This window comes from Periplaneta americana, chromosome 4, assembly GCF_040183065.1.
Source record: "Periplaneta americana isolate PAMFEO1 chromosome 4, P.americana_PAMFEO1_priV1, whole genome shotgun sequence".
NCBI lineage: Eukaryota > Metazoa > Arthropoda > Insecta > Blattodea > Blattidae > Periplaneta > Periplaneta americana.
In genome coordinates, this window is record NC_091120.1 from 123,748,202 (window position 1) to 123,774,273 (window position 26,072).

At 37.5% G+C, this 26,072-nt stretch overlaps 1 protein-coding gene across 1 annotated transcript in view; it reads left to right on the top strand.

Moving 5' to 3' along the window:
- The first annotated feature begins 2,399 nt into the window (after nucleotides 1–2,399).
- The window catches only part of LOC138698178 (serine protease inhibitor 2-like), a 192,075-nt gene continuing 168,402 nt past the window's right edge, over nucleotides 2,400–26,072 (top strand). Inside the window, exon 1 of the mRNA XM_069823924.1 lies at nucleotides 2,400–2,476. Coding sequence (XP_069680025.1) covers nucleotides 2,443–2,476 — 34 coding nt within the window. The 5' untranslated portion in view covers nucleotides 2,400–2,442. The remainder of the gene's footprint in view (nucleotides 2,477–26,072) is intronic.

Here is a 26,072-nt window from a genome sequence, read left to right on the forward strand (position 1 = left end):
AAAATATTTTTACGATTAAAAAAAAATATTTACATTTTTTTTTTCAAAATTAAGTTCACTGTGCAGTGATGAAGCCTTTCCCACGTAACTAAAAAACTATCCAATATTCTGTGATGATATTTCTTGCATATATTAATGCATGTCATATCTACAATATGACGCTAGATCACTTCCCTCTCTTTGATAGATTGTTTGATAAAAAATAAATTCATTTTACAAAATGGTCAAATATTAGTATTTTCTTCTAACACAAAAAATATATTATTTATTAAGGAATGTAGCTGTAAACATGAGTTTCAGCAACAAATTAAAAGAAAAATTTAACAAGTTTATGAATTATGAGGGAAACGCTTCATCACAGCACAGTAAAGAGCACATTTTGAATTCTGAAAAAAAAAAAAAATATATATATAATTTTTTTAATCGTAAAAATATTTTATTCGTATAGCAGAAGGACAGTATTTTACACATACGAATTTTCATTATTGAACAAGATACAATAATGGAGGAAAAAATGTTGAATATTTCCAAAAATTTTACTGATGTAAGCTGTACCTAACCTCTTAAACAGTGTCTTAGTCGTCACAATGTCGATATTGCAAATCATATTTCGTTTATTTCTCTATCTATTAGAAAGGATAGTTCTATCGATATAACTTTCCTACTTAACTCACATTCTCAGAGGCTGTCGGGATCCGGGTACTTACAAGTGTATACAGGGTGTTTCTGAGGTGGTGTTAGAAACTTTCAGGGATGATGGCGAAGGGCACATGTATCAATTTGAGATCAGGAACCATGGTCGGGAAATGACTGAGTCGAAAGTTATAAGCAACAATAGTTGTGTGGAAATGGAATTATAATTTGGCACCACGTGCCCTCCTTTCCTTAACCTTTGGAACAGTCGTGGAAAGATGGTATGGGCCGGATGTCTCCTACGTGGGTACTTGTACGATACAATACAATACTGTTGCCATTGGCTCATCCGTATTCGAAAATCAGGTCTGCATATTCCACTCTCGTGTACTTCTCCATTTCACTACGACTGATCAGCTGGACAGTGCAACTTGTACACATACACTGCTGTCTACAGACGTGCATATCAGGACTGACCATGTCCGTTACACATTACGCCATCTGCATTGCTTTAGTGTAGTTTCCTGTCCCCATCCCTCAGACAGCGCACTGAATGGAATACTGTAAGTAGACAACGTAAACAACGTCAGATGAATACAGTATGTGTAAGATGTACAGATAAGTACACATAACTAAGTTGTACAGAGGAATAAAATTATGCCATTTCCACACAACTATTTTTGTTTGTAACTTTCGACTCGGTTATTTCCGGACCAGAGTTCCTTATCTCAAATTAATATATGTGCACTTCGCCATTATCCCTGAAAGTTTGTAACACCACCTCGGAAACTCCTGTATATCAAACAATTTTCTACCTTTATTAATAAAAGCCTACTCATGCGCCCTTGAGGTTGCCCACTTCGTTTGTGCGATTTCAGAATATTCTAATATTTACTATGATACAATTTTATCATTTCCACTACTCTATGCTTGCTGATGGTAGGAAGGCTACCTGTTTTTCAAACCTCGGTAAGTTTGTCGGCAGTAGCATGAGCGATGTATTTTACTGAAAGGTGTTTTCCACTTAGTTCGTTTGTCTTTAATTCTCTGATCCAAAGAAGATGTGTTATCGCATTTTTATAAGTTGGGAGTTGCGACTCTCTTATCGGTCCTGATGTACCTAACAAAGGACTCTCAGCAGTAGATACGGTGAGTACGGAATTATTTTTCCCACTCATGACAACACGATGCATAAGAACTATTGCATGTACCACTAAACCACTGATATGATACACTATTTCACAGGAACAACAGCGATACAAATCTGGCCAGCATTGTTTACCAAATACGACTGCTGGGCAGACGCTACTCTGATTGTCAGCATTCCTCTCTTCTCTCACTCGACAAGAAGATACTGGTGTCAGATGCTTCTCTCCTTGTACTATCTTTGCTAACTTTTAAAAGATCTGGCTGACGTGGGGTAGCTGTATAAGTATGCAGACTGTAAGTATGCGTTATAAATTCGAATCTTCAGTATTGATGCGTAGACACAAGATACTGATTAAATTTAATTTTCTTTCTTATGCAGTCGAGCCGAGCTCGACGTATCAGCGGATAATCTCGCCTGCTACATCACCGACAGAGTTCGCATTGCTGGCACACCGCCGATAGCGCTATCTTTTTCCTTTCTATTTTGATATCTAAATTCCTATTGGCCGGCTAGGGTTTGAAACAATTGAGGGAGAGAGAACCGAGTTTTCGTTTTTACGTTTATTAGCAAAGGACTTCACTCAAGAACTCAGTCTCGACGTGGAAGGTTGTCTCGAGAACTAGTTGATCTGTTGACTTTACTCATGGAACTCAGTCGCGATGTGCAAGGTTGTATTGGATTCATCATTGAATAGTTAAGTCAAAATTACGAACTTATTTTGGTACTTTGTTACATTTGCTTACGATATATTTGCTGAATTGTATATGGAGAGGATTCGCTAGTGATTATGTCTTGGTTCGTGTATGAGAGATTGAGCGAGGTTTTGTACTCTTCGCGAGTTACGTCGTTTTGGTACATAGTATGTTACAGATTAGGCGAAGTGGTTTTCGCGGTTTGATTTTGCGTGCGTATTAGGATGCGCGGATATTGTATAGATACGTCGTATTGAGGTTCCAAGATAGCCTGGTGAATTGTGGTGATTAATGAAAGGTATTGGTTATATCGTAATAAAGTATGTAACGAAACTGCAGTCAAATTGCTTTCTTGATTGTTCTAGTACATTGTATTCCAAATTGACTAATTACTTTCTACACGATTCGACTTATAATTCTCAGTATATTGCATTTCAGTTTGTTATTTAAATGGGTACGTGAATTCGGAGCTATTGTCGTTTTTTGTATATATTTCTTTCTCTCTCTCTCGGGTATCATGTTCATTGCGTGATAGTACAGAGATTTATAGTATATCAGATTATAATTAAAAGTCAAGCTTTACCTAATTATGTGCACATTGAGTATGTGTGTGTGTGACTGTTTCACTTTGGATTATTTTTTGTAAGTTATCGAGTCAATATGTTGAGTCTACTAGTTAAACTTTAGTTATAACTTTTAAAATCTAACTGGGCATTGAGTAAGAGTTTATGGAAATCGCTGGACATTGATGTTATGTTTTATATGTTGGTTGATATGCTGTGTGAATGAATATTTTTGTAGGTCATGAACTTAATATTTTGGAACTTGATAATTAGATTGAATTGTGACTTTGAAAGTATATTGGCCGTTAACGATCAATGTATGGAAGGTTCTGGACTTTATTTATTGTTGTGTTTGAGATTAGTTTAGTATATTATTTCTCTTTATTTAACTTCACATAGGGTAGGGGGCCCAATTTTCGGACAGTCCCTGTTTCCGGACACTCGTAACTTTTTTACATTTTGTGTTTAAACTATGCTCGCTGAGTAGTTTCCGAATAAGCCAACAGATAGCAGCAGCAGTAAGGAGTTGAAGCCACTTATTAGACGAAAGACAGTGTGTGAAACTTGAGCTCCAGACAGCAACAATCTATTAGAGGTAATGTGAGATTTGTTAATTTTTCCTCTGTTATAAAATACATACTTATTTGAGACCTTGTTAATAGGATAGTAAACAACCTAAAATCCTGATTACATTTGCTCAATAAAGTACATTTCTTTGCCAATGTTACTAGTGCGGAGGAATGTCTCCATGTTGTCGCCAAGACATTCTCGCGAAATTCAAACAGTAATACGCATTTTTAGTATTTCCGGACACGTAAATGTTCCCGATTCCGGACACATATATTTTGTGTAATGAAGCTTGTCATTGTTTAAATGAATTAAATAACCTTAAACAATCGTTCATACGAATTTTAATTGCGTTTATAAAAGCATCAATTTTATTTTATCAACAAAAATAACCAGAATTAACTTTAATTATTCCAATGAATCATGTTCTCAAGTAAATTGAAACGTAGGCTTGGTATTATATTTGAAGCTGTAAACTTACCGATAATAATATTTTCCCGAGTTTTTAAATATATTAATTTCTTAATAAATTATCCTGTACTGTAGCAACAATCAAACTTTAATTTAGCTAAACTCGTTTTAGGTATATGAGGGTCATTGTTGTTACACATGCCAAGGAAACAGATGAGCAAGTCTTTCAAATCATTTTCATGGGATGAGGACGATTTAAATCACGCAATAGCAGATTACAGGAATGTAATGTCCGTCAGAGCTACGGCACAAAAGCATGGCGTTCCAAAATCTACTCTATATGAACATATTTCGGGGGCTACCAAATCTTGTAAAAGGGGACCGAAAAAACAATGTTTTCAGAATACGAGGAAGACGAGCTGACCTTCCTTCTCATAAATGCATCTAGAAAAGGATTCCCTGTAACTACATCCGATGCAAGGAAGGCAGAATTTGACTATCCAGGGATGTGTGGGAGCCGGGGGATGTCTCCTTATTCTAGAATAAACCTACACGAATTAGACATCCCCTATTTAAAACTGCTAACAATGGTGTCAATGTAAAAGTACCAGACACTGTAAAAGTATCCATGTGCTGGACTTCTGCGAGAAGAATATTATTCTTCTCTGTTTACCGGCACATTGTACTCGCAAACTGCAGCCGCTTGACAGGAGTTTTTCAAGCCATTAAAGGCAAATTATTTTCTGAAGGCACGAAATGGTTAATAAATAATCTTAGTCGCAATTTCAGCAAAATACAACTTCCAAAAGTGTTTTCAGGTGCATGGTCCAAGAAAGCTACGGTTTGTGTTGCAGTTAATGGGTTCCGGTCATGTGGGATTTTTCCTTGGAATCCACTTGTCATTCCCGATCATGTTTTTGCACCATCAGAAGTTCTTGGTGCTAAACGCAAAATGTCCCCGCCAACACACTCTTCTCAGATAACAGGAACATGTACAGGTAGTCAACCAATTACCAGTCTGTCACCATCTACATCATTTCAAAGTAGTGAAACTCCCCAACAGCACAAACACATCCACAGTTCTACAAAAAAAAAGAGAACCTTTTCGACAGTGATTCCCATCCCTCAGCTGGATACACCTCCCAAGAAACAAAGACTAACTCAGAATGCTGCTGTGTTGACCACAGCACAGTACAAAAATAATTTAGTAGCAAGAAAAATGGGAACAAACCCAACTCGAGACAGTGCAAGGTACTTCAGCAGGCACCAAGAAAAGACCTTGTGTACGAAATATACGCCAACAGTGTTCAGAAAAAGACTGTGTGTAGTTTCTGTGGTGTTGGCTACTACAGCGAAGCATCTGGAAGATTGGGAACATGGATTCAATGCGGAGTATGTTCAGCACGGTTGCATGAAGTTTGTGTTGGATCTGCTGGTAAAAAACAGTTCACATGCGGGAACTTTTTGGCAAAAAGGTACCAAATTTGATGTAAATATCTTTGCAATATCTGTTGTTAATTTCTTGTTAATTCTATCTATAAGAATAAACAATTAAAATATTAGAAACTCAATGTCCGGTCAAGAATGTATGTCAAGAATGTATGTCCGGAAACAGGAACGATGGTTCCTATTTCCGGACAAAAGTACTGAAGTTTTCAAATATTTATCTTTGGTGTAATTTATAAAATGCAGTCATTTTAGCGTATGAGTAATGATACTTAAACTATAAGGTACGTAATCATCATTTTAGTCGCTACCAAAAGCTTACCTAGTATGAGAAATATCAAGAAATATTTGAAACGTCCGGAATTAGGGCCCCCTACCCTATTCATGTTCTTTTATAATTCCATCAACTCATTCATGTACCTGTTATCTATTATTTGTTAATTATATTTGTTACCATAAATTCACACTGTTTATTCTGTAAAGTCTTCCACTGCGCACATCCCAATAACCCGATGCACCAACGACATCTGGCGAGTAGCACCCCGATAGTGTCTAATTGAGAAGAGAGATGAGAAGAGGTTTATTGTACGCCTCACTTGTTAGTAGTTTGACAGGGAAATGAAAGCAGCCAATTAAATATTGCACAATCACGCCTTCATTATTGGAAAAAAATAGTAATCTCAGTACAAGCCTCTGGTTTTAAAGCACGTGCATTCGTCAGTGACATGGGCCCTTAAAATTAGAAACTACAGAAATAGTTAGAAATTAATGTAAGTCAGACACATAAATTATTTCAAATGCTGTGACATCTGGGCGTAGAATCTGAAGTTTGTGTGATATATCGCATGTGCTGAAGCTAATGAAGAATCACTTACTGGATTTGTTTCGGTAAAGCGAGAAAGTGTTAGGCCAGCAGAATCAGAAGATTTAAAACATACGAGCAGGGTTAACAATGACAGTTAAATCGAAGTCTTAAAGTAAATAATTATGAAAAAAGTGAATTGACTGAAATTTTAGCCGGTTATCTTTCATACCGATTGAAGAAGAAATATTTGTGTGTGTATATACTGCAAACAAACTCTTCTGTAGTGAAGAAACAAGAAAAAAAAGTGTGAAGGTAAGAAATCCGATTGTTTCACGGAGAAATATTAGTCCTTCTATTGTGTGCTTTACAAATTTCAAAAGTGTTTTGAGGAGTAGCATGGGATTGTATTAAGTAAGTTTGAAAACGTAGCACAAAAATTTGCTAATATAGTGAACGAAAATGTCTCTAGTAGACCTATAGGTCCACTCGTTATTGAATGATACACCACAACTCGATCATCATGAAAGCTCTCAACAAACGCCGACAAGGGCAGAAAAGTAAAGCTTCTACAACTAGCCGTAAAACAGTGAAGAAAATTAAGAAAAGCCAACTGTATAATTTGAGCTCAATAACATAATATTATTCTTCTTACAGGGTCATTCTGTATTATTTTCATATCCCCGTTGTAAAGAAATAAGCATTTTAACAATGCTCCACAATCTCTAAAGAGCCCACAATAACTGAAAAATTGTTTGGGATCAAAATGGTCTTTTTATGAGTGCCATAAATATCTTCGGTGAATTTCTTTCCATAGTATGAGACAAGTTACAAATCCTAGGCTTGACCGCATATGACATCATGAGCAGTGGGAGTTGTTTCCGGTGGCCACTACCTTTTATTTTATTTCCCTTGCATAAAACTAGGGGCCAGTTACGTCTGAAAAAAATACGAGTACATCCATGTTACGATTTGATATATACCGGTAAGAACGACAAATATTTTGTTGCCGGGAGTAAAAGCGTGGTACTTGGAATTTAAATTTAGCTATTACTAAAAGAAACACATGGTTATTAAAGCAAATAAAACGTGCATGGAAGTTTTAAGCGAGCACATGTCTACTCGTGTTTGGATAGCTAACATCGCAGTCGTTTCACTCCACTACGGCATTTACTAATTTATACTCCACTGGGGCAACTTTCGGACGGGTTATCTCATTTCCCTAACTCGCCAGCAGTAATACTGGATCCCTTCAGCATTCTACTTGAATGGTACGGTGTGCTGTTCTCAAATCTGTGAAAGCCCAGGTGTCGGTAAGTTTGTCACGTAAAAGCTTTTCACGAAAAGTATCTGTGTTCGATATCTAAATTAATGTTATGAATAATATGAAGTGTAGGTGCTTTCTGCTGCTACTGCAACCATAATAAAATGAGTGTAAATTAAGAGATGCCATTGGAATAGTAATTAGTAATTACTATTTACAGACTTTTTAGATTTTCAGTGTGGCTGCGTTCAGAGCAATTGTATGTTTGCAACTGTGTGTTGAAGATTAATATTGCTCACGAAAGAAACGATTACCGAACAGCAATGGTGGCGTTGCTGTCTGTTTTGACGTGTGTATGTAGGCACGCCGAGAGGGGAGAGGTGCGAGCCGATAGAAGTACTATCTCTTCCAAGAAGATGAACAAATGAGGACATCGCTGTGGAAATAAAGAACGTAGCAAGAGAAAAATTCGAAGCTAATTAAACGCGCAAGATATGTTTAAGAATGAAATAATAATACCATGCGATACAAGACACGTATTCACATGCAATGGAACAAACTAAAGTCGTAATGTAACTATCACAACGCAAGACTGATTCTATCGATGTCATTTCTCTGCCGACTGTACTCTTGGATATCATTCAAGTTATCTCGTGACCTTTCCTCTCGACCGCTCTTCCTTATCGCAGTGTTTGATTCGCATTCCTTCCGTCGGTAATCCGTGGGTAATCGATAGAAATACTATTTCACATTTTAATTAATTTCTTTCGTGTTTAGATTTTTATTACAATAATGTCAAAGAGAGGAAATAGCATGGCAGTGACTCCTTCAAGAAAGAAAGTGTGTGCCATTTAGAGTAGGCTTCGCTTCAGGAATCTATAGTTCATTATGTAATGAACTGAAGGAAGATGATAATGAAGAAGGAATTATGCGTACGGAGACAGCAATTATTACTTGAATAGCAAAATTATTAGAGGTAAGTATTCTTAAGCATATATTTTAAAGCGGCGTTCGGTTTTCCGAGTTTTTACTAATAATTTCACGTGATCAAATAAATTCATTTTTAGGTTAGGTCTCGTGAATTGTAAACTGTTTAGTCAATGCAATGAATTTCATGTTGTCAGACAAAATACAGCTTAATATTAGATCATTTTAATCTAATAATAATTACCAACATAATGTGCGAGAGGACTAGGAGGAAAATATATTCTTTCACAAATTATTGAACCATTTAGAAAAGATCTCCCATTATGCAGGATATCAAAACATGTTTATGCATATCAATTCCCAATTCCGATAATCTTCAAATGTGTTTAGTTCATCTGGAATGCCACCACATAATCAGTCTACACATTTGACTCATCCTGGGCAGATTCAGACTCCTCACACAGAACAGACTTCGTCTACAGCAATGAATTTTTCAACATGATGTACCCAATTCTCAACTAACGCCGTCCTGCAGTAGGCTGCACCCAAATGGTGTTTGATTGTCGCCTACTGACAGTACAGTGCTCTCATCAAGTTAATCTGATTTATTCGAACTGCATTAACATGAACATATTAAATTACTTGCTCTATATACACGTATGTAATGCCTTATGTAAATTGTAACGTTTGAAACCAAATATAAAAATTGTTAATCTTACGGTGACTGCTAGTCTTTCTTCTGGTGCTACTGCTTTTCTCATAATTGTTCGTATCCTTATAAGCTGTGTGTTGCTGTATGAAGTTTAATAATACGCTGAATTAATTTTTACTCATTCTAAAATATCCAGACAGTTTTTTACGATATGATACGGAAATAAAATTTGGAGTCTCCTTATTGTGTAAGTTTCGCTTATAATACACTACTCTTGCTATACAGTAAACAAGAGTCCCTGTATATATGGTACTTGTGAATAGTCGTGCGAAATTGCTGCCTAGACCTACATACAGGTGGACTCCCATCAAGACTCGCTCCAAATTTTAATTCCGTAACTGTACAATGAATCTGTCTCTTAAGTAGTCTTTGGTTTAACAGGGGATGGACCCACATTCTCTTTCTTCGCTGTTTTCGAAGATGTAATATAAAGCACATATTACGGATTTCCCACAATTATTGTTGAGTGTTATCTGCTTGAGCTAGACTGAGAAAACAGCGGTTTTTTCACCGTTCGTGTGCCCACTCAAACCAAGAGAGCTGTTCTCTTACCGCCGCGGCTAAATAACCGCACGGACAAAAATCCGCTCGTGCGCGCTAGGCCTAAATCTTACGAGCTATCGCAATGACGGTAGATAAAAGAGTGTGCTCCGAAAAAATCTACAAAGTACCCACCACAAATTTAATTACATCAGAATTAAACTCGGATATCCAACGTTGAAAGCTGACTTTCTAACAGTTCATCAATAATTATTAAACAATTGTTTAACGAAGCTGTGTCAATTGAATAGTTATTTATCGTCATAGAAATTGGTGATATTTTTATCCACCATTGTGGAATATCGGCCAACATGTCTGACTGTGAAGCCAGCGCTTCCGGGTTCAAATCCTGATTGTTACAATTATGTAGTTGGGTTTTTCCCCGAGTTTTCCCTCAATCAACTGAATCGGAATTCAAATCGCGACTATTTATTCACATGTCATTATCATCATTATCATAGCCCGGATCAAGTTCACAATGCAGCGCAGCACTCGACAAGAGCGCGACCGTTCGGCGACAAATACTACTCACACGCATTCTCCGAGAGCCGGCTGGCAACGCACGGAGGGAGCTGACCTAGGAACTGCGCCCAATTCGAGAATTAGCGCAATAGATATTCCAGATCGTAGTGCTCCTTTCTTGAAATTAAATTCAATGTATAGAGTGCATCGGGGGAAGATGCCTCACTTTTCCTTTCATTAAAATTTTAAGATACTGTTCATTTACTTTTGAATTTCATATTGAAATACCAAAGTCTGGAAAGTATTTTGAAACTATATTTTTGGTACAAAACATAAAACATTAATTACCTTGTTTATGGATACAGATTTTCTTCTTACATGCACTGTAGACATCTTTCCCCGATAGTCGGGTGAGATGGCAAATGCAATTAACACATTTACTGATATATGAATTTTACCTGAACTTGGTTTGATACATGTATATAACCAAAATGATTTAATCTGAAGCTCATGGACACTTTCTCACTCATTTATCACTACTTAGCAACACATTCATTGCACATATTTTATTGCCGTGTGCAAAACTCGTGTAATCACTTCGTGCATACAATGAATTCATTCCGGTACCTTTTTTGTCATCCTTTTTAGGTGGCGTTTAAGGGCACGGTAAAGAATCCCGTATGCCTGCGATGCTCTAAAACAGTTCATATCCCCTGTTATAACATGTTCCATCGTAAGTTAAAGTCTGTCCTGAATCCACTGACTTCTATCAGAGGACCTTACGTAATGTTACGTATTCCCTGCAAGAAAACAAAAAATAAAACTCTTGCTACAATTTGCCATCTTACCCCGAAAAGATTTAGCATCTTCCCCAAGTATCGGGGGTAAAATGCTTGGTGCTGTGACGCAACCTAAGATGGCGGAAAAAGGTTGTTAGTTGTTACCAATACAAACTTTAGAACCTTTACTACAATATACATTACAAATATTTGACAGTTATTACGAATTCTAGGATGTATTAAAATTTTAACATACCTTTGCAATTATTTTATAGCAGAAATATGAGCAGTTTTCTTGCTTTTCTTCTTTTCACAACGAGAACACGTGGCAAAATGAGTTAGCCTCCACTCTACAAACATTCAACAGTCTCAGTGATCATGAAGATAGCGGGTGGCGTTCTCTCTTGGAAGAATGTGAAACCACAAAGAAATAAACATCTTCCCCCGATAATCATCTCCCCCCGATTCACTCTATATATTGCCAAAATATATATTACCTTAGGAGTACATGACATTCGCCTTAAAGTGGGGGAAAACTCCGAAAGAAAAATAACGTAATCACCTTCACCCAAGCGCAGGCTCTAGTCACGAGTTTCACCCTTTACCCCGAGACTAGGTCCATGTCCCCGTCCGCATAACAGTACGGCGAAATGGCTATGATTATGAATGGGGAAACATTATCCATCTGTTTTTCCAACGTCTTTATAAAGTACATCGTCAACAAAGAAAGACCTGTATATTGCTAATCTTACAATGTGATTTCAATTTCTGATCTGAATACAGCTTCACTGACAGTCTACGTAAAGATTATTATTTGTTTGTCCTACAGAATATATCTGTTATGTGAACAATTAAAATCAAAGGAGAAAAATTCGCTTCTCTAATATTAACTGTTACCATAACAGATGTATTCTGTAGGACGAAAAAAAAATCTTTACGTAGATTCTTTGAACAACAGTGCATATTACTGTACATATTACTGTGGATCCCGGCCACTAAGTCACTCAACTGAGTGCGTTCCTGGTATAATGGCAGTTGACTTGATATAAAATGTCAACATACATGCCCAACTTGGAGTCAGGCCACAAAGGAAAAACACTGGAGGAGGGCAGTTCGATCCGGAACTGTGGACTGAACTTCGGTGTAGCTCAATGATGAGAGCGCTTGATGCGTAGAAGCAAGGACCCAGGTTCGATCCCCGGCGCCGGAGGGAATTTTTCTCCTCTAATATTAATGTTCACTGATGGTGATTAAGCGAGAATAATGGACTGTAATATCTAGAAAGTGGCCCATTTCAAAGCGTTTCAAAAAATATAAAAATTACTATTTTTCTTAATTTCGGCCCTAATCGACTTTAAAGGTTTTGCATATAAATCGCCTGGCACCTTTCTTTTCAATGCTGTAGGATTTTTTTTCATTATTACATATGATAAAATATTTTCATGCTCATGATACCCAGTTTATCAACATTTAAAAGTTTATTTAAAATAAATTCGCTAAAATGCTTTGGACCTATACTCAAACCACGTTAATTCCCTAACCACTATACAAAAAGCAAATGCGCTACTATCCTACTCATTATTATTATTATTATTATTATTATTATTATTATTATTATTATTATTATTATTATTTGTCTATTGTTTCTGCTATTTTTACATTTGCTATGCATTCTTATACTGGTTGAATGGAAGGGAAGGCTTTATGGTTCTACTCTGCTAGTAGAAATAAATGTATTAAATAAATAAATAAATAAATAAATATACACGACCACTGAGACTAAACAAAGGCACTCTTTGGGCCCTTACACACGAGCGACTTTTAGCCGCCAAGGTCGACTGCAAAAAGCAGTTGGTCTGCCGCCGACATGTGCGGTTCTTCGACGGCAGAAGCAGTCGCCATGAGCGACTCTGCAGTCGATACGGGCGTTGTGTGTCGTCGGTTCTGGCGGCAGTCGAACTGCAAAAGGTGTGGCATTATTCACTCGCATTATAATAATGCACGTCGAGGTAGAACTACTTTTATTATTTCTTCTCCGTCCTAGAAAAAGACGTATTAAACATAAAAAAATATTGGATACATCGGATTCTCACTCAAGGAGCGCATATGGCCAATTTCACTGCCTTTTTCACGAGCTTCGAGCCCATGAAGATCATTTTCTTCACTACTTCATAATGTCAGGGTTATCATTCGATCATCTGTAGAAAAAGTGACAGACGGTGCAGACCTAGGAAACTTTTTTCTGAATCTTCTGAAAGGTATGAAAGAAGGAAAGCTAGGAACATACTGCAGGCCACCGGAGTCAGCCGGCTGAGGTGTTCGCCTGTCGATCAGGAGTTGAACTCGGGCGTGGGTTCGATTCGCGCTTGAACTGATTACCTGTTGTGTTTTTTCTTAGGTTTTCTTCAACCGTAAGCGAATGTCAGGTAATCTATGCCGAATCCTCGATCTCATCTCGCCAAATAACATCTCGCTCACAAATATGTTACCCTTAACTACTGTACAATTTTGATGAAAATCTGTTTCGTATGAGAAAAGCTACTAATTTTACCTACATTCACCCATAGAACGGGACAGTTTCTTTTACACAAATGTAATGAGAGTTAGTATACAAAACAACTATACTACCTATCACTACTGTGCAAAGTTTAATGAAAATCTGTTAGATAGGAGAAAAGTTATTAATTTCCTCTAAATGCACCCCTTATGAGAGGTAGTTTCCCTCAAACGTAACAAGAATTTCTATACAAAACAAATATATTACCTGGAACTACTGTAAAGTTTCATGAAAATCTGTCAAATTGGTGAAAAGTTATTAATTTTTCTCTAAATACACTCTCTGTGAGGAGTAGCTTCCCTTGTACCAACGTAATCAGAGTGTGTATACAAAACAAATATACTATCCGAAACTATTGCACAAAGTTTTGTGAAAATCTGTTACATAGGAGGAAAGTTTTTAATTTTCTTTAGGTACCGTAAAGCGGGGTGACTTTGAACGCCGAGGTGACTTTGAACAGTAATTTAGCGCCCTTCTAAATTAAATGCTGTACCCTTTTGCGAAAAAACTGAACTAATTTATTGACAACTTAAACAGTTTTTTTCGCATTTGGCTACAGCATTTAATTTAGAAAGGAGCTAAATTACTGTTCAAAGTCACCTCAGCGTTCAAAGTCACCCCACTTTACGGTACACTCCATAAGGGGTAGTTTTCCTTATAAAAACGTTATCAAAGTTTGTATACAAAACAAATATACTACCTGTATCTACTGTACAAAGGTTCATGAATATCTGTTAAATAGGAGAAAAGTTATTGATGTTTTCTAAACACACCTCCTATAGCGGGTAGTTTCGTTTATACAGGTACAAAACAAATATACTACCTGTATCTACTGTACAAAGGTTCATGAATATCTGTTAAATAGGAGAAAAGTTATTGATATTTTCTAAACACACCTCCTATAGCGGGTAGTTTCGTTTATACAGGTACAAACGTAATCAGAGTTTGTATACAAAAAAATGTACTACTTGTAACTACTGTACAAAGTTATATGATAATCTGTTAAATAGGAGAAAATATATTAATTATATCCAGCTAGATTTATGTTTTGAACCCCTGCGTCTCGCCGCCCTTGGCGGCTAAAAGTCGTCCGTGTGTAAGCAGAAAACGCTGCCGCCGGTCGCGGGGACCAACTGCAAGACAGCGGCTGCAGTCGGTCTGCCGTCGGGGTCAGCGCTCGTGTGTAAAGCAACCGGCGTTTTCCATTTCAATACATTACCGACTGCATTCCTGCGACAAGCAGCTGAGGTCTACTGCTTTTTGCAGTCGACCTTGGCAGCTAAAAGTCGCTCGTGTGTAAGGGCCCTTTGTCTACGAGATAGGCTACAGTAGATTACACCGTACAGCGTTGCCAAACCAAGCATGCTGAATTCTGAACGTGCCTACATTAAAAGAAATGCGATGAAATGAAAACCTATGTCTTAAGGATAAAATGCGACGAGATGAACTGCAGCGAGAAACATTTACATCTCATGTTTGCGCATCAGCACAATAAGTGATACATGGTGTGGAAGATAAATTCAAAAGTTTTTTTTTTTTTTACGGTACTGGCATGTCGTGATAACGCATAACGATTGCCCATGTGCATAGTAGCATTCTTGGCGAGAAAGCATATGCTGCATTTGTGTCCATGTTGACTCGGCAGGAAATGGAATTTGCTTTGGTCGAGAACTTAGTCCAATGAGAATTTTTGTTTCATTCACATTGTAATTAAAGGTATTTGTTACTTTACGTATTATAGTCAGTTTTCTTAAAAAAAAATCAAATCCCCCCCCCCCTTCCAGAACCAAATTCTGGTTGCACCATTCTTTCCACTGCAACCTTCAGTAGGCAGTTTCTTCTCAGTCAGTGACCTAACCAATTCCTTTTCCTCTTCCTGATAGTTTCAGCATCATTCTTTCTTCACCCAAATACTTCAAATTCGCTACTGTTGAGTACACTGTATGCAAATAGCGTAACTCTGTAAATGAGTAGGAAAATGTTGATAATTATGTCAATGTCTGCCCTTCGTTCAGAGACTATTATGATCGGTCCGCATTTCATCAATGATCATGGTGATCATGTCCATAGCTTTAGCAGTTTTCATACTGATTAATTTCAAGGGAAAAATTGTTCCGAGACCGGGTATCGATCCCGGGACCTTTTGCTTAGCACACCAATGCTCTACCGACTGAGCTACCCAGAAACTACACCTGACACTGTCTCAATTTTCCTCTTTATATTCACACATCTCAAGTGGGCTGACAAGACGTCAGAAACCCAACACACAAAATATTTTTGTGTTGTACACAAACGGAGACGGTGTCGGTGTAGTTCCTGTGTAGATCAGTCGGTAGAGCGTTGGTGCGCTAAGCCAAAGGTCCCGGGATTGATACCCGGCCTCGGAACAATTTTTCCCTTGAAAATAGTTCACGTCTGCTCCACAGGGATCTATACCTGAAAACCAGATTTGCAGTATTCATACTGTTCTCACTTCGCCGCGACGGACAATTTTTAAGATAAGACAGAACAACGCAACGCCGACACTTAAGAGGATAAACCCATTCAATGGTACAGACAATCTACAGGGTGAACACAAAGTTTCGATCCATTTTTGAGTAAACGTTGGAATTTCTTTATTGTTTCAGATTAATCTTTTAGTAGTTTAAGTATTTAAGAACGGCTGTTGTCGATTGCGCGTTTTAACATATGCAGAGGTGCAACAAGAGTTTACACGTAAATTCCGAAAACCGGCGCCAACACAAGGAAACATCCGACTCCTTGCCCTGTCAATAAATTTCAGAGGACAGGAAATGTTGCCTAAGAGCCACATTCTGATGGACCTTCTATGGCCGAGCAGATTGCGGAACGTATTCGAGAAGCCATCAAGAGGAGCTCTCAAGCATCGATTCGCCATTTAAGTGACCAGCTAGATATGCCAAGATCAACTGTTTTGAATTTCACACCGAAAAAGCAACTTGTCACATTCAGGTGTTGCATAAACTAGACGACGAAGATTGTGTAGCTCGTAGGCAGTGTATTATGATTTAATTGAGGCCAAGGCCAAACGTAAATGTATGACTTAGGTTCACAAAAACCACTGTATATGGTTCTTTCATGTTCACAGAAGCTACCGCTACAGATAACACTTACCTGGACATGCGGGAATAATTTCTTGAGTTACAGCTACAGCAAAATGACATTGTTGACACCGTTATCTTTCAGCAAGACGGAGGATCCCTCATTTTGCAGTTAGTTGTGAGAACAGACCTCAACCAACGCTTTTCCAACTAATAAATAGGCAGATGTTCAACACAAGTATGGCCATAGCCATCACGTTCACCTGAAATGACGTCATTAGACTTTTTTGCTTGGGAGTTATCAAGTCAGGAGTATACAAAATGAACGTAAGAAATCTACAGGATCTGAAGAATCGAATTCCAGAAGCATCTGCAACGAACTCAGGCGACATGCTTACGAATGTCTTTAGGGCTTCATTCAAATGTTGCACACAATGCTGTGAAATGGATGGCGGTCATGTGAAATTACGATGAAATACGTATGTACACACCATAGCAACAGCCCTATATACAGTTCAGGTCTGAATAACCATTATCTCATTAAAATGGATCGAGACTTTATGTCCACTCTGTATTTCTACTTGCCTGCCGGGAACGGAAGTAGAAATCACATGCTTTAGAGCAGAGATGGCATCGTGCCTCATTGACCTTCACAGAGCTTATCGCTCTGAATGACATCATCTTCAAGGTCCCCGTTCCTCCCTCACGTGGCTCCTAGGCGTGGGCAGGTTCTATATCAGTTTCATAAGCAATATCAGTGATGGCATAATTGCATTATCAAAGCAGTGTGTGCGCGTTAGAAAACGAATATTTCATGAGAAATGGGAGGAAGAGTTTTTTTGCTGTTTAGAAGGGGAGAACATACGATGTATGTTATACTCGAATATCCCATTAGGCATTAATAAATTTAATATACAACGACATTACTCTTTATGTCATAAAGAACATGCTGAATTAGAAGGTAAGACAAATTAAATGCTATTTTTCGTACTTTTCCGAAGAAAATTTATGATCTTAACATTTGCATAGTATACTAAATACGACATTATACCTTAAACACGCTGCATTAAAAGGTAACCTACGAGGAATTAAATGTTGTTTGTACGTATTATTTCCAAAAGAAATTTATAAAAAAAAAATATATATCAAATGTGCGTAGAAAACGAAATATGATTTTCTGAAATTATTTTAGGTCGAGAACGTGCAAATCTATTAAGTAATCTTGAGAAACGCCAGAATATTCAAGAAAATAAACGTAGACAACGTGATGGAATATTATTGGCTAGTTACGCAATTTCTCGCCTGTGATTTAAATCAATTCACCTACGGAGAAAAAGTAAAGAGGTTTATGATTAAAGCTGCCGAATTAATTTGCCAAATTAATAAAAGTTTTCGAGTCTCTCACGTTAACCAAATAATAATAATTCGCCACTGACCGCCTTAGCGATTACGATAAGGTGACGCAGGTCACAGCAGTTTATATTTCCCATCCTACTCTGCAGTCTCCTCTCCTAGTAAACAAACTATTTCAAATCGAGTGCCTCACGTAACCGAAAATTGTGCTCATGTATGCTTTAGAGTAGGCATTTCCTACTGCTGGCTCTGTGACGTTACACGTCTCTGGTCTCGAGCTCCTTGAGAGGGGAAGTATAGTTATAAGTGCAAAGTAGGGAGAGTGACAGTGGAAGGGATGGAGATGTTTAAATAGCGGAATATAACATTACCCTCCCTCACGTGCTGTACTAGCTCTGCTCCAAGAGGGGAAACGAGCTCGGACGTCACAGGTTGGTCAGTTGGAAATGACTGATTTAGAGCTAGAAACGGAATCATTTAAGCTACAGCGGAAAATAATAATAATGATGATAATAATAATAATAATAATAATAATAATAATAATAATAATAATAATAACAACAACAATAACAACAAAACAACGGAAAACTTTAGCATACAGTTTCTTCACTGGCAACAATTTATCTTAAAAGAGCATAATATTTATTTTTCTACGCTTGTCGAATGCGCATCATCACGCTTACGAAAAGACATTTTTCAGCGACAATTTATTTTGTGTAGACAAGGTATGTGGGGGTAGAAGGGAAAGAAGGAACCCGTAAACTGAAATTTATCCAATAATAATAATAACAATAATAATAATAATAATAATAATAATAATAATAGAATCCTTATCTTTTGTACAGCAGCGGAAGACATTGATCATTTGTCGTCATTTAACTATTTTTGGCAACATATTTAAGGAAAATCAATTTATGGCATGTCTTTGGGTGTCCCCCCCGTGGGTGGACTCCTTTTCTGCTGCTGTGTGGATTCTAATCGAGCGCCATTTTTTTTACACTACAGAGCACTTTTATAATTAAATATTACCAAAACAATAATAATGCAGAAATTGATCCCAGATGGAATATATTTTTCCGATGAAGCCTGTTCTCATGGCCACATTGCATTACGTAATAACAGATACTAGTCAGCAATCGAGCCAAGAATCGTGAATGAGATTCCGCTGTATGATGAAAAAATAGTCTGGTGTGCCGTCAGTGCCTATAGAATTAATGTACCGTTTTTTAAACAAACAATATGAGGTGATAAAGTCACAATTTGAAGCTTTTCTGTAATCAATTATTCATATATGCGGCACGTTTCATGGCGTATTTTCAGCAGAATAACACTACAGGTCATTCCGCTAATATATCCATGACGGATATGTGCCGAGCGTTTGCTGAGGCTAAGCGGAAGTAACGTGGTGGGAGAGGGTCTTCACCGCTGATCGGATAATATACGAGCACATCACGTCAACGTTTGGTGAGACTGTCTGCCTTAGTTGCTTCCTTAGTGTGCACCTCATCCTCATCCATTTTCTTTTCCTAATCTCATTTGGAATGGGTGTTCGTGGTGTCTGCTTGTACAGTTCATTTATTCATTCATAGTTTTCTGTCCAAGGGCAGGTCTTTCACTGCAAAAACAGCATTCACCAATCTTTCCTATTTTCTGCTTTCCTTTTTGGCTCCGCATATGAGCCATATATAATCTTAATGTCGTCTATCATCCGATATCTTCTCCTCGAAATCGTTTCCCGTTCACCATTCCCTCCAGTGCATTCTTCAGTAGGCAGTTTCTTCTCAGCCAGTGATCCAGCCAATTCCTTTTTATCTTCTTGATCAGTTTCAGCATCATTCTTTCTTCACCCACTCTTTCCACCAACACAGCTTCATTTCATATTATGCCTGTCCATTTCACACGTTCCATTCTTCTCCTTATTCACCACATGCTTCTATTCGCTTCTCTACAATTCGTCGTAATGTCCATGCTTCTGCCACATATCATGCCACACTTCACACACAACACTTCACTAGTCTCTTTCTTAGTTCTTTTTCCAGAGGTCTGTAGAAGATTCTCCAATTTTTTATTAAAAACTTCCTTTGCCATTACTATCCTCCTTTTTTCCTGGCATCAGTTCATGTTACTGCTTATAGTGCATCCCAAGTATTTGAAGTTGTCCACTTGCTCTACTGCCTCAATTCGAATTCGCACGTTTACCTTGTTTATTTTTCTTCCGATAGCCATGTCTTCATTCTGTTTGCATCTATCTTCATCCCATACTGCTCACAGCTATCATTTAGCTCTAGTAGCATGTCCCTAATGCTAGGTTACACGGCGACAGTTTAGAGCGAGAGAAGATCTAAAGTATCAGGAGAGTTATCTAAAGGAGTGTTTACACGGTGACAGAATATAGCTTCTCTAAACCCATTAGCGAGCTCTCATGAGATTTATATAACTCTAAACTCTAAGTTACTCTCCGGACCGTTTACATGGTGCAGACAGTTTAGAGTGAGAGAAAGTGTTGCGAGCATATAGAAAAGAACAGGCTGGTCAGTGCGTTTACAACTATGGCAGAAACACAACGTTTTTCGGCCGCTGTAGTGTGCAATTCTTCTGAATTGAAGAAGGCAGAGGAGAAATGGATCTACTTGGGAAAAACCCTGAATATCTCGCCGGAACACGCATGGAGCTTACACATCGGACCTGTAATTGGCAAAAAAGACACAACTATGAGGATTGTCATTAGTATAAAGGAAAGGCTGTTGGTCACATTACGCTTCCTAGCAACAGGTTTATACCCTAAACACATTATTTTATTGTTCTTAACAGAATAAATTATGAATAACAATAATAATAAATAAACATATGAAAATGGTAGACTACATTGCTCATGTAAAATGTAATAAGTTTCTTTCATTATGTTCGAAAAGGTATGGTGTATGAATTGAACAACAGGAAGGTAGTGCCTGAGTTTATAATATGTAATATCTTTTCATATAAAAAATGACAACAATTTATTTTAATAAAATTTATACGTAGAAGTTTTGAACTTACGTCTATTGACCATAAAATATTGTACGAAGCATTTAATACGCAACGATGAGTCCTTTAAATGCCCCAAATGTCAATGTCAATAAGTTTTCTGCTACAAATATCTAGAACCGAACAGCGCTCTGAGCGGCGGAATTGCGGCTCTACATTTACACGGCGAGAGTTTAGAGAAGAGAGGGCTAGAGATTATAGCTGAGTATAGCTCGTGCGGAACCTGGTGAAACTTGGAGGAAGAGAACAGTATTGTGGTGTGGGATCGACTACCGACCGATGTTATGTGAGGAGATGCAAGCGAGACTGAACAAGCGTTACCCCTCCACTCTTAACCGCGCGCCCGTAGAACTGGTTTCTCCATCAAGGTCAAGCTTCACCTGGTTCCGTTCGAGCTATATCACCGTGTAAACGGTTTTGAGAGTCGGTATCTCGTTGACTCTAATTAGATATTAGAGAGACTAAATAGAGCGGCCTTGAAAACTGCTCTCGCCGTGTAAACACCCTGGACAGAGAACTCGCATATGCTCTCAACTCTCATTATAGCTACTCTAAATTATTCAACTCAGTTGAAATTTTTCATAAACTCTCGGGACAGAAGCCAAAAACAATGGAGTGTCGAAGACACGAAGATTGATTGAAGCATATGAATTGGAAAGTTGTTTGTGGAATGTGTTTAACAAGAATTACAAGAATAAGGACTTTGAGAAATCAGGCATTGTCAAAATTAGCTGAGACTGTTGAGGCGTCTGAATTTGGCTTTTAGTTTTGTTAATTTATTGTAATTTGGCCGTAATTTTAGCAAGGTCCATTGTTTTAGTTTTTTAATTTGTGGGTTTTATTCTTGCTTATTTATTTGCTGGAGGAGGTACAGCGAAAGGTCCATAACCTCCAGTAAGTGCGAACTGTAATAATAATAATAATAATAATAATAATAATAATAATAATAATAATAATAATATTATTATCATCACTATTTTATTATTATTATCATCATCACTATTATGTTATTATTATTATTATTATTATTATTATTATTATTATTATTATTATTACTGTGCAATTATCGCCATTCACTTGATGTGGAATATTTTCTATATTCCTTCAATACTATTGATAATGCATCATATGAATAATAATAACGCTCACCCAGTACATTACAAACAAATCACATAACTGGTACAATGGGGTCTGTACCGGTATCTGTTAACAAGAATATAGTTATAATTTAACAAAACGAAATAGGTACAACTATTACACTGTATTAGTAGAACCATTATAAACACAATATAATGAAAGAAGATGAACAATGTTATGTGAAAAATTATTGTTTTTTTTGTTTTTTTTTTTCTTTGAACACTCGGTCTCTTTTGAGGAGCTTAAACGCAATCAGTCATTTTCACCGCAAATTCTGCACACTTTTCTTTTTTTTTTTTTTAACATTGGAGGTAAATTGGACTTTGGTACTTGTAGCAAGAATATTTTTTTCCTCTTTAATTTTGGGGGGCACAAAGCACATCTTCTTCTTCTTTTTTGTCTTCTTCTCAAGAACCACTTCTTCAGCTGCATCCGTTGCCTTTCTTTCATCAGGAAGCCTGAAAATTGTCTTTATACAGGGTTCCTACAAAAGACCTTTCCGGTTTCGAACACATCTGAGGTGCATGAAAATAGTACCAATGGAAAGAGAAACTCCAAACGTTTAGTTTCTTGACTTAAAGATGTTCAATGTGTCCCCCCTCCTTAGTAACACGGCACACATCAAGCCTAATAGTCAAGTTCCACGTAGGTACGCGGATTTTCCGATCTTCAGATTCTGAGGTTATGTCTGTTCACCTTACCAGAAAGTTGAAAAGTGACGTCGTCAGAAAACACCACGGAACGAATAAATTCATCACCGTTTTCAATTAAAGTCTACATATTTGTGCAAAATTTCTTCGTAGTACTCTGTCCTCTGGTATTAGGGCTTGCAGCAACTGTAGTAGGTATGGATGGAGTCGCAACCGCTTGCGAAGAATCGTGCCTTTAAATCTGTGTACCATTTATGGATTTTAGGCCCATTGGGTGGATATGCACCAAACTTTGTTCGGTAATGCTTTTGCACATTAATAACCGACTGGTTCACATTAAAATTAAGCTCTTCTGTCGTCTATAGCAGCCATTTCGCCTCAACAATGAACAAATTTGTTTATATGCACTATTATGAGGCATGTTATCAAGTAGGGAAACAATGTTAACACAACTAAACTTTTTGAGTTTCTCTTACCATTGGTACTATTTTCAAGCATCTCTGATTCATAGAATGTAAATGACATGTGTTCCGACTTGAGCTATAATTTGCACATTTTTGATCAAGACTATCAACTCCGTCCTTCGTGCAATTATAGTATTCTATACGAATAAATAAATAATAACTCACCAAACAATATTAGTAACGCAAGTGATATGCGCGGTTAGGTTACACAACTGCTGACACACTGCTCAGAAGTTAGATGGGTGATGATGTCATAAAAACGCACTGACCAGCCTATTCTTCTCTAAATGCTCTCTCTCAACACTTTTTCTCACTCTAAACTGTCTGCACCATGTAAACGGTCCGGAGAGTAACTTATAGTTTAGAATTATATAAATCTCATGAGAGCTCGCTAATGGGTTCAGAGAAGCTATATTCTGTCACCGTGTAAACACTCCTTTAGAGAGCTCTCATGATTCTTCAGAACTTCGCTCTGAACTGTCGCCGTGCAAACGTAGCATGATTATTACTTTAGACCTGTATTTCAAGAGTTATGCGCAAGCTTGTACAGGGACATCATTTTAATTTTACTAACATTTTTAATATTAACCTGACTATACCTCTAGATCAATCAACGCCGTTTGCTACTCCCTTCCACGACTGGAGTTCGATGATACTGGCGTAATATACAAACAAATCACTTTACTAGGTATAGGAGGGAAGAAAAGTAGTTAATCCATTTACGTAAACTAGGAAATGTCGCGCTTTAGAGTTTAATAATTTTCATTAGGTTTTTGTTTAATCAAAATACAGTACAGTATTAACATTGAACGTTTTTACTCACGAACTCAGCTGTCCATGCGGACGTATTCATTATGCAGTGTATAATATACTGTCTACAGCACATTAGCGTACAATATAGAGAATGAAGTTAAATTGAAAAATAATCATAATATGGATATTTAAACACATTTTTGAAAATGGTGGCCGTTCATTTCGATACAGGCTTCAGTTCTAATATGGATATTATCGCACTATAGACTATTGTACCTAACCCCAATTACCAGTTTCGTCCTTCGTACTTGTAACTCATGTTGAAATAATTCTATACCTACTCTATAAAAGAGTACCTTACGTACTGTAAATTCAATGTTCACTTCTGCCCAATCCGAAAATATAAAATTACTCACACATACTATCTATTGTCCGTCCAAGTGGCTACGTCGCAGCGTCGTAGAAAGGGAGGAAATCTCGTGACAATTACTTAATGAGGCCCTTTTATTTAAGTTATTTTAAACAGTTGTATAATATTACGTAAACGTCCAATTCCTAGCAGAAATTAATGCTCTTAGAAAAGAGCTAAGACAGCCCAGCCACTAACTGGCGAATAAAAGCTGGTGTGGTGGGGGAAACCGGGATAAGACGTAGGCAAATGGACGACAGTACCTGTGCGAAAATGATTCAATATTGAAAGGTCTTTCGTCACTGGAAAACGCGAACGTATTTTTGGAACTTACTGTTTATTATGACCGTAAGGCTACTATGACTGTATACTTTTTTTTTTTTTTTCATGGAGTGCAGTTTCATAGAAAGAACTTTGCCGACAGACCTTCTACTGCCCCCTACTAATTGGTTGTCATAAATAAATGTCTTCCTTAAAGCGCCTACACACGACCCAATCTGCAGGGTCCGATTTGCAGGGACCCTGCCGATCGGGTGGTGTGTAGGCTTGCAGGGACAACAAACCTCGTGTCGGGTGGTTGGTTCGGGCAGCCACCCAATCTGCCGACTCCCCCACTCCAACACCCTGCAAGTTGGGTCGTGTGTAGCACGATCGGGCCGATTTCTTGTCAGTTGCAGCTTGCAGAAGTGGCGTTTATGAAGAACTGAGAGCAGTGACAGTGATGAAATGACGGAAAAGGAGAAAGAAGTCTGGAAGGATATTTTTGAACAGTATAAAGATATGCCTTGTTTATGGGACATTTCAAACGCAAATTATCTGAACAGAGATATGCGTAATCAGGCTTTAGAAATTCTTCTCGAAAAATACAAATTATGTAGTGCACAGCATGCCAATACAATAGGATCAACGTTATCAATATGCACACCTATGCTTTGTCGAAAATATGAGAAGAGTTTAAATGTTTTCTTATTTTTAAGAGGTTAGATACAGCTTACAGCAGTAAAATTTTGGAAATATTAAACATTTTTTCCTCCATTACTGTATCTTGTACAACAATGAAAATTAATATGTATAAAACACTGTCCTTCTGCTTACTTACTTGCTGGCTTTTAAGGAACCCGGAGGTTCATTGCTGCCGTCACTTAAGCCCGCCATTGGTCCCTATCCTGAGCAAGATAAATCGTCTCTATCATCAAATCCCACCTCCCTCAAATCCATTTTAATATTATCTTCCCATCTACGTCTCGGCCTCCCCCAAAGGCCTTTTTCTCTCCGGCCTCCCAACTAACACTTTATATGCATTTCTGGATTCAGTATTAAAGTTTAATAATGAGATATTGTACACTGAACCTGAAGATGCCTGAATGGGCGAAAACGTTCGTAACTTATTTGTATAAAACTCAATGACTACATGTTATGAAATATAAGTCATTGTTTTAATAATTGATTTGTCATAAGACTGAATAAAACAAATATTATATTGTATTATCTGTATTAACATTGACAATCTGAATATTTACAACATGCTTTCTAAGTTAATTTCTGGATTCGCCCATAGCCTACGTGCTACATGCCCTGCCCATCTCAAACGTCTGGATTTAATGTTCCTAATTATGTCAGATGAAGAATACAATGCATGCGGTTGTGTAACATTCTCCATTCTCCTGTAACTTCATCCCTATTAGCCCCAAATATTTTGCTAAACACTTTATTCTCAA